Below are 11,224 nucleotides of genomic sequence, written 5' to 3'. Positions count from 1 at the left end.
ATATATATAATATAATATATTATATTATATGTATATATTATATGTATATAATATAATATATTATATGTAATATAATGTATTATAATATGTATTATATGTATTATATGTATAATATATGTAATATAATATATTATATATATAATGTATATTGTATGTATATTATATGTATGTAATATAATATAAAAACATGAATATATATTAATATATTAATTGTAGACTATATATATATAGTCTACAATTAATATAATGATATTATATTTTGGTTACCGTTATATATATACATATATATATACAGTTTCCATATTACTGTAAATCATAAACGCATAAAATCCACTTATTACAATTGTCCAATAAAGATAGCAAAGGTGACCCAAATAAAATGAATAATAACCACCTTTTGATATTTAATATTCGAGATTAATTAACATACCAGTACATCGTTTCCTTTACGTTATTCTTGATTTCCCTTTGCATAACCAAAACAACCAAAACAACCAAAAATGGCGCAATTCTAACGGCCCGATCCAAGCCACGTTTGTTCGTTTCAAAGTCTCTGACACGATCCATTCGACCCAACGGAACATACAGGCACTTGTACTTAACAATGTAATTGCCGCGAAGAGTGAAAACAAAGAAGTAAATCACTTAATTTTGTGGTGTTGATAAATTACGTACACTGACGGCCGATTCGAGTGCTCAACTTCGCTTCGTCTTTGGAATAACTTCGCAAAGATGGCAGCTGGTGCCTCGAGCGTATCGCGTCGCCATCTGTCGGCAAATGCCATAAATATCCAGAAGAGCATTGGCGTGTTCGGTGAACGTCCAACGATAAGGAGGATCGCCGCGATTTTCCTAATCGCGTACACGAAAAGGATTAGGGACATCGAACGGCCGTCCAATTATCATCGAACGTGCTGAGAAATTTCAACGAACAAAAGACGCATGAAAATGTCAAGACTGAAATAGATTAACTGCACACGGGGATGCAATTACTCAGTCCGGATGCCTGTAGCGAAACGAAGCACGTGTAAAATTCTTTGTACTCTAAAACGGGCTTATGAGTCGTCAGACGCGCGTGTTACGCAACAAACAGCGAAATATCGCAAACAACAAATAAAGCGCGTTCGCTTCATTCAACTCTGTCGTTTACTTTTGGGAAGATGCGAAAGAAATATTTGATCGTGTGCAGTAGGATACACTGCCACTTACAGTGGGTGAAAGTATTCGTACACCGATCAATTTCCAAAAAACTATGTAAAATTGTAATTTATTAACTTATTTTTGATAAACAATGACATTCTACATATTCTCGGAAATGTCTAAAATAGATAGATTACAAACAAAAAAATAGCTATTTATGCAAGTTCCGAAATTAAAATTAAAATTAGAATTAAAATTTCATTAAAAAAAAAAAAGAAATTTACATTAATTTATAAGTATACAATACTTCCCTCGTGGAATTTCCTTTTGATTTTATAATTATTGTAACTCTTCTAACCGTAAAATTAATTAAATTATTAGTTATTCCTCTATTAGAGTCATTTTTAAAAGGACTTTACATTGGAAATTCGATGTTTTCTAATTCGTACGGACCAATAAACTAATGTGTTTACGTTACAAACTCTATTGTAAATGGTTCGTCATAAAAATCGTATAAATACTTATTGCTTCTATACCTTTACCCACTTTTCACATTTTTTTGTTAATTTCACAAATTATATTAACTAGTAAATGTTGTTTGAACTATGTCTATCTTAGAGAATATGTAAAATATCATTGATTATAGAAAAAGAAGTTAAGAAACTACAATTTCACACAAATTTTGGGAGAAATTGATCGGTGTACGAATACATACTACACCCACTGTAGGTATTGCAACGCTTTTTCCATTACTTTGACAAACTTCAATTATGGTTTGGTAGAGAGATTTTATATATTAACGGTGTACCGTGGTAATGAGGACTGTATACAAAATGTATGCAGAACGTATTTCGTAAAATTATGTATTTATGTTAATAAATATTTTTAATGTTAGAAAGCATTAATATATTTATTACGTAGTATTATTATTATTTCGTTTGGGTCAAATTTTATAATGATATTATGAATATTTTTAATATTAGAAAGTATTATTATTAAGTATTACAATTAACTATATTATAATGTTAATATTTCATATTACTATGTGTTCTGGTAGTTAATGTTGGGGAAAATATAATTATATTGAAAATCGCCAATTAGAATTGAGCATCAGTAGTTAATTATAATTGACATTTCGTTTCTGTAATCACGAAAACCAAATGCTAGTAGCAATTACAATTAGTCGTTATTTTGCGCAAATGAAAACTAGCGTTTAATTTCCTCAATTGCAATTCATGTTAATTATAATTGAAATCTGTATTATCAGGAACAATTTAGTTAAATAGCAATTAATTCTATGATTGATTGATTCAGAGAATATTCAACTCCAATTGCAACTGAAATCTGTATTTCCAGAAACAATTTAATTAAATTTCGATTAATTGTTTGATTAATTATATTCAACACTTAGGGTTGATTGCAATTTATTAAAATTTGTATAAATCCTATATTATAACATAAGTTTGCATATTCATCGATTATTGTCCGACGTACACTACCAATTTATATGTTACACGTATTGGCGTATTCATAATGCAAAATTAGATATGATTTATTTACTTGACCTAATCTCTACGCAACACAATTTACGTATGCGATACTCATAGAAAAGTATCGCCAAAGGAGGCCTTACGTGACTAGGTATCCGTCATAACAGTCCTCAACGCATTGTAATTCGTCTTTCAACCGAATCGATAGAGCTTAAAGGAAGCCTTGTACCTACTTGTTCCCCTTTCCCCATCCTTCTACATGAATCATTAAAGCCGCGTCGAGATCTGGGCCAAACGATATGGCAAATTTAGGAACACACATCTTGTAGATCTTTCTGTCGTTTAATGCCGTTATACGATTTCGTACTAATGATCGCATTCAAATTTGTGGCATAGAGCCTTGATTACTGATTATGGCATTGTGTTTGTAGATAAACTGCCTTCGTGCGTTAGAATTATCGATTCATTAGAGGCAAAACTTTCGTCGCTTCTGTTTCAGAGTTTATCCAGTTTTTCATATAAATATAGTATATTATAGGATAAACTGTTGCTTTAATAGTTTCAGTTATAAAAGTATTATAAATATTGTTGACAGCTGAATTATTATTATTAAGACAGTTTACGTTAGTCATGCGAGCAAAATGGCCAGAAGAATGATTCACTTTTACATTTCTGCTCGCGTTGAGAGCCTTCTTCAGGAACAATTCAGACTTCGTATTATGTATTAGAGTAAAACGTTACCGAATTAGTCCTGAAGAAGACTATCAACGCGAGCAAAACTCTGGGAAGCAAATTATTAAATCTTTTAAGATGTATAAGGAGTTTCTTTATCCATAATTCCATTGACATCATTCAAAATAAGCCAGCAAAATAATACGAGTTCATAAAATTATCGACTGCCTCTTATATCATGTATTGTTAACAATATCAATGTTAGCTTGTCTTTTATCTCATGTTCCCTTCGTATGAAAGAATTTTTGATCAATTGAATACGCTGATAAAAATAACTGAATATTCCATTGTGACTAATTTATTATATACTAAGTATGAAGTATTAAAGGCTGTTGTAGTGGTACTATATCAAGTACACGGTATTCTTCCTTGTGTAAAAACTGCAAGGAATAAATTATCTATCTATTTAATCCCACGTTTTATTATACAATGTGCCGATATTTTCGAGGAAAGAAAAAAAGATAATTGTAATCGCGACGAAGTCTTTACAAAAGTAGTATTCTTTAAACTTTTGTTCGTAAAGCTTTGAAGCTTTCGTCGGGTGAAATAAATTTCCGTCAGTTGTAAAAAGCGAATTTAACCGCGTCGAGGCGCGCTTTGAAATCGATATCAATTGTTTGAATGATGTAAAAGGACTTGGTTAGCAAGGCCCGTGTTAGTAACTCTGGCGCTTCGTGACCAAGGTAATCTACCCTTTCCAGAGAAGGATGGTAAGGCCCTCCAAGTTCCCTGCGGCCAGTTCGTCGAACCTTTCTTTTTCTAACCGTGCAACACCATGGTTATGCCGGGCATCGGCCGTTAGCCTTGTTGTTTACGGAAGCAGCCGCAACACGATTCGCGAGTGCAATTTCGCGAGCATAAATCATAATTTCGAGAGCTCCATATTTCATCCTCGTCGGATACACCAGAGATAGGCGAAATTTTGTTCGAATCATAAATAACGAATGCAAAAACGTTAATTCCAGGGAACAGTTATTTGAGATACATTAATTTTAATTTTGTTCGTTTCCGGTGAAATTTAATTTTACTTTTAATTCAAATTGTAATCTTCATCGAACAAATAATTGACCAAAAATTATGTACCTTATATATATATATATTTTTTGCGTATTTCTGAGATTTAGGGACTAAGGTTTGGTAGAAAAGTGGGGCTAATCGCAAATCGATAGCGGTGTATTAGATAAAAATAACACGTATGGTTCGATACATGATTTGTCTGGACACAATATTTTCGAATATTCAGCTGAGCTACCAAAGAAAGTAAATGAAATATAAAACCTCAGAAACTCATTTTTCTCTCTTTAATTAGAACAAACTCTGAACAAATTTAACCTTGTATTAATACTCACAAATTTTTATGAAATTTACCTGTAACTTTCTTAAATTATTATTTTAATTTTAACAAAATTGCTGTGGAAACACAGCTTCGTAATTTATGTAAATAAAACTGGTCTAAAAAGCACGGACGACCGCTGAAAGTCCATTAAAGATATTAAACAAAAAAATCACCTTGATTAGATCACGCACGAAGCGAAGTTGCCAATCGATGATCGTACACTCGCGTGATTGGTCACTCGTGACGACCATAATTCCACAAGCCATCATACTCTGCGACCACACCTTGTGAACGACACTTTAAATGGCCACTCGTATTCAAACGTGTACGCGATACAATGTTTATTGCAACAGCACAAAAAAAAAAATCAACCAAAGAATGTGTTTCTCTTTTGTTACAGAAGAACAAAAACGATTACTCTAAGATTCGACTGGAAAGTATTGCGTAACTTTACTAATTTCATATTTAAATTGAAAAATAAGAAGAAAACAAGTATTTATCGATTATCCTTTGAAAACAAATGTACAGAATGGAATATTGTAAAATGAATAAACAAAAATTGAGATATCCAACTGAATAAACAAAAACCAACCGAACCATATATTCTTTTTTTTATTATAGAATAGGAAACGATTTCTCAGCATTTGTAGTAGGAACAAAATGTAGTATTATCTATGTAGTATTTCGAATAACGAATAAAAAGTGAATAAACATCCATCTATTATTCCTTGAATAAAAATTGAATCTTGAATTACAGAATGAAATATTTTATAACTAATAAACATTGACCTGTGCAATTGAATAAACAATTATCTCTGCATTTCTACTAGAAACAAAATATATCCCAATTTAAATATAAATTGGGAATAATGAATAAAAAATAAACAAGCATCCATCCAATACTCTTTGAACAAAACTTTAAATTTAAATTAAAGTGAGGAATATTTTACAATGAACACAAATAATATCTATCCAAACGAACGACCGTCTTGAAGAAATCACTAAATATCAGTTTTATTCGTTATCTGTCACTCGAATCACATTTTGCCTGGTTTCCTGCGAGTAATTCGCTCAAAAGACATCATCGACATACGTAGCCTAGCTATCGGGAGATTAGTTTTAGTCGCTGGGAGCGTTTTGTTGCATTGTTAAAGAAACATGCAAGCAGTTGTGTCGCAATCTGAAACTCAATCCTCAATTTTGTTCTATCGCGCGTGAGCAGGATACTCTTGCATCACTAACTTTCGCAAGAGTTCGTAACGCGACAACGGTAAACAAATTTGCAAGACTGCTACTCCCCGTATCAATTAGTCGATTACTGCAATTAGACAGAGGAGACCGCTCCTCTTAAGCATACTGGAGGAATTGTCTCGTGAAACGTTCTATTCGAGCAGCACCGTCGTACAAATATCTAAATTTTATTCGAACAATAAATAACGAATGAACAAAATAAATCAAAATTAATTTTTCACTTGCAAATAAATCAAGTTGGACTAGTCGTGAGATACAGTTGCATGCAAAAGTCTCAGGCCAAAAATAATTTTGGAATTAAATTATGTATAGTAAGTGTAGAGTAGAAATACAAATAATATCATAATAAAGAGCTCTTATTATACTATCGAAATGTACAACTAAAAAAATTGGTACAACAAGTAATAATTATTTATAACAAAAGTAACAATTTTTACTTCTTCATAAGTATCCGGCCAAGTACAAAACATGAAGAAAAAACACGATAACTGAAGGAAAAATGTTCAAAAATGCTTACAAATGTAACATTATCATCAATATTTAGTAACCATACCCTGTGAAGCTATCACGGCGGCACATCGGTGAGGCATCGATTCAATAAGTTTGATGATTCTATTTTGAGAGATATTTTTCCACTCTTCTTGAATTCTTGTCGATAAAGCAGCTTTATTGGTACAATTAACAGTTCCTATTCTTAATTTAAGCTCTTGCCATAAATGTTCTATGGGATTCAAGTCTGGAGATTGACTCGGCCAATCTAGAATTCGGATCTTATTCTTCGTGAAAAACTCCTGAAGCAACCCAGACCGATGTTTTGGATCATTGTCTTGCTGAAATATCCATCCTTGTGGCAAATTTCGACGGGCATAAGGTAGCATTTGTTCTGATAGAATATCCCTATTCATAGAAGCGTTCATAGTACCCTCAATTTTGTAAATTGGACCGACGCTTTTCCAAGAAAAAGCACCTCAAAGCATAATACTACCTCCACCGTGCTTCACTGTTGGTATTTGATATCGGGAATCATTCCTAGTGCCTTGTGGTCGTCTAACATACCTTCTCCCATCATTTCCAAATAAATTAATTTTAGTTTCATCCGAAAACAGCACTTTCTTCCAATCATTAACTGTCCAACTCCGGTGTTTCTTTGCAAACTCTAATCTGGCCTTCTTATTTTGTTTACTTATCAATGGTTTTTTAACTCCAACCCGTCCGAAAATCCAACTTCTGTAAGTCCACGTGAAACAGTACTTTGACTAATATCAGCCAAATGGAAGAGCAAGACAATGATCCAAAACATCGGTCTGGGTTGCTTCAGGAGTTTTTCACGAAGAATAAGATCCGAATTCTAGATTGGCCGAGTCAATCTCCAGACTTGAATCCCATAGAACATTTATGGCAAGAGCTTAAATTAAGAATAGGAACTGTTAATTGTACCAATAAAGCTGCTTTATCGACAAGAATTCAAGAAGAGTGGAAAAATATCTCTCAAAATAGAATCATCAAACTTATTGAATCGATGCCTCACCGATGTGCCGCCGTGATAGCTTCACAGGGTATGGTTACTAAATATTGATGATAATGTTACATTTGTAAGCATTTTTGAACATTTTTCCTTTAGTTATCGTGTTTTCTCTTCATGTTTTGTACTTGGCCGGATACTTATGAAGAAGTAAAAATTGTTACTTTTGTTATAAATAATTATTACTTGTTGTATCAAATTTTTTAGTTGTACATTTCGATAGTATAATAAGAGCTCTTTATTATGATATTATTTGTATTTCTACTCTACACTTACTATACATAATTTAATTCCAAAATTATTTTTGGCCGGAAACTTTTGCATGCAACTGTATTTCTGCGGTTCTTGATGTCTTCACTAACGCATCTGTGTATCTCGGTATTTCTACTTGTCTTTGCGGTTGCAAGAATTGACGATAGCATAATTTCTATCCAAACAGTCTCACAATGTTGCTTAACGCTCGGTTTCTACCCAATTATTATGAGTTATTATGCGATGGTGAGGTATAACTGAGTATTATAAAGAATGACTTTTCATTCTGTGCTATCGAGATAAATGAGCGAAACAAAGGACAAAAACTAACATCAACTGTTGAGGTTAATTATACGTAAAAGGCTTTTTCGAACTATTCGAAGAATTACAAGTTAAAGAGACAATTTTATATTAGCTCTATCGTTTGATAAAGTCTCACTCCCTTTAGTTTGTTGAATATTATCCGTATTGCGAGGAACTATAAAGGATGACGAGCGATATTAATTATGTAATGAAAAATTCTGATTAACACGTTGGTCGCTGCGTCACCCAGAAATGGGTGACAGGACTTTCCATCAACGAACTAAACAAATTAATTCCAAAGGTAAGACGATAACGAAAATAAATCTGTATAAGTTTCGTGTACTTGGTGACGCCAAAAAATTAAATACCGCGATGTATATTAAATTATCTAATCTAGTCTCGTGAGAAAATTTGAATTTTATAGACATTTTCACGAGTTTTAGCTTGACAGTCACCGTGTTAATAGTCTATAATTGATACTGAATACTAAAATTTCTCAACTTTCGAATTCGATATTCTCTAAAAACAAAGCTTTTTATGAAAGAACGTTATTCCGCCACTTCGTATTCATAAAGAAATAGGTCTCCTAAAGAAATAGAGCCCGTAAACAGGCGATTGAAATTCCAACGACAACATTCGACCACAGGCATAAATAAATCTCCCTTACCTTCCTCTTCCTTTCCTGAACGAAATCGACCCTGCGTATCCAGACTTCCTCGGTGGAGTCGTAATCGAGGGTGCTGGAGCTGCTCGCCTGGCTCTTCATCTCTATCAAACTGCTGTCGAAGAACCTTTTATCTAGATGGGGACTAGGAAGCGGACTGGTCCTCGAGAAGGTCATGCTGCTGGAGTAGGTTGGCGGATCCGTTGCTGGAAAAGTCATCCCAGGGCCGGTGGTGTGCCTTCTCCTCAGAGGAGGCTTCGTGGTGGATGTTGGCGAGGTCACCGCGCAAGTCGTGAATCTGGATGTCGTTGTTGTGGACGTCGTTGTCGGTGTGGTGGTCGCTGGAGCGGTTGTGGTTGGCGTCGAAGACACCGCTACCGTACTCTTCGTCTCGGAGATGCTCGAGGTGGCGTTGGACTTCTGATCTATCTTCTCCGAGCTGGATTTCTCCGAGGCTGACGGGCTGGAGGCCTTCGAGGATACGCTGTCGTTCTTTTCTTCCGATTCCTCGACCTTCCCCGGATTTTTCACTTCGGGAATGCTCGCGATGGACGGGGTGTCCGTGTTTTTTCCTGAAATGCATAGGAACTTGATTAGAATGTGGTCGACGACCTCTTCGTAACCGTAAATACAAAAGAAATATTCATCAAGTTTGATGTAGAACGAGATGGAGTAATTTTCATAGAATGTCCCATGGTTTGTGGAAAATATGGAAGGAGAGTGTTTAGAAGCTGAAAACGATTAGAAGAGTTTATATAAACTTGGACTCTATTTGATCTCGTTTATGAGATGTAGTGACAGATCATCATTAACGGAGGATGTTTTTTTTTTCGATCAAGAAATCATACTTTGGTGTAATGCATATTCTTTAATTTTAATATCACAAGAATGTATTAGGTTGTCCCGAAAGTTTCTTTCGCGAGTTGCACTCAATTATTTTATGTGGCCGTGTTTATATAAATAGACGATCTAATTTCATAGATATTCATGTTGTAACAGTAATGGAGCAAAATGAATCGCGCACAATTCAGTAATGTAACATAAAACATAAAATATTGTGCATGTATTACTTATTAATAAAGCGAAAGAAACTTTTGGGACAACCTAATATTTCTCAAATTTTAAGTCAAAATTCAAGAAATGACTAGCGCACGAGTTCAAAGGAGGTTGTCTTGTAAACCTATTTCTTTTATTTTTGTATTTTAGATCGGCACAACGACAGAACTGATGGACGAGATGTCCAAGTGTACATTCTAATTACACATTGTAAAATTCGATAAAAATTCAAGTATACACAGAAAATCTAAATAAACATATAGTTTAAATGACATATCCCTGTATATAACAATTTTTCTGTAAGATAATTCCAAACGTTATCTAGGAAATCGATATTTGTAAAAAAAAAAGACTCTCCTCTTAAGAAGGTATTCTAATCTAAAGTGTCAACTATCAGCTATTCTTTTGGATTTTCCTTTTCTTCCTGGTTCCTCGACCGTCGCCACGTTTGCCTTGATTTCTGGAATGCTCGCGATGGACGAGGCTACCGAGTTTTTTTTTTCCTGAAATACAGAGCGAGTAGGTAAGAATGTGGTCGACGATCTCGGCGTGCAATTATGACAAAGAGACCATTATTCAGTTCAGTTGCACTTGTGACACTCCGACACTCCCAAGGTCTGCAATTACAAAGGCTCGCCTGTTACGTAGTTTGCACACCGCTGTGTGATTCGATGCACGCTTCTTCGACCGAGCGTACCACGCTGCGTGATAACCCTCTATCGCTGTTATGCTTTCCTCGACGCGAGAGTCTCGTCTACTCGTACACTTTTAAAACCTGTGCAAGCACGATGACATACGGTCTGGTTCTTCCTTATTTATCGATCAAATAGAAATAAGATTCAAGTTTAAGAAACACGTTAATAAACTGTAAAAAACGTAGCTTTGAGATAAAAACAACGGAAGGATGTGCGTTAAGTATACAAGGGGCGTTCGACGAGTAATGAGAATTTTATTATATTCAAATATAATATTTAAAAAAATTTTAATATAAGCTCCAAAAATATTCTTACACCTCTTATAGTGGTAATTTTTATGTACGACTAGCAAATATTTTTCTTTCTATGAACAAGATTTATTAATTTCAGTATTCACTGATTTTATTTTAATATCAAAATTCCACTGCTACAAATATTCTCTGATTTAAAACCTTCATCGTGATGACTTTTAATTATAATTAGCAAATGTTTCTCCCGTTCTTTCTACGAACAAGAAAATATTAATTTCAGCATTCACTGATTTTATTTTAACATAAAAACTCTCACTGCTACAAATATTTTCTAATTTAACAGCCTTGTCGCGGTGACTGTTACTTTTACTTAAATATTTTTCCTGTTCCTTTTTCCAACATTTTAAAACAAACCGTACTGAAACCAAACCGATTCGACCTAATAGTCGTATAATAGTATATATCCAATAGCGTAAATTCGCCGAAACAGCTACTTCCCTATCGCTTATCACTCCACGTACCAAGAAGACGA

The 11,224-nt window shown here is 34.0% G+C and overlaps 1 protein-coding gene across 1 annotated transcript in view; it reads right to left on the bottom strand.

The window, feature by feature from the left end:
- LOC128874567 (dentin sialophosphoprotein) overlaps positions 1–11,224 on the bottom strand; it is a 193,013-nt gene that overhangs the window by 134,359 nt on the left and 47,430 nt on the right. The window contains exon 3 of the mRNA XM_054119408.1: positions 8,694–9,262. Coding sequence (XP_053975383.1) covers positions 8,694–9,262 — 569 coding nt within the window. The remainder of the gene's footprint in view (positions 1–8,693; positions 9,263–11,224) is intronic.

The sequence above is a fragment of the Hylaeus volcanicus genome, chromosome 1 (assembly GCF_026283585.1).
Source record: "Hylaeus volcanicus isolate JK05 chromosome 1, UHH_iyHylVolc1.0_haploid, whole genome shotgun sequence".
In the NCBI taxonomy this organism is placed as follows: Eukaryota; Metazoa; Arthropoda; class Insecta; order Hymenoptera; family Colletidae; genus Hylaeus; species Hylaeus volcanicus.
Note: the sequence above shows the minus strand (reverse complement) of the source record. Positions and strands in the feature narration are given on the sequence as shown.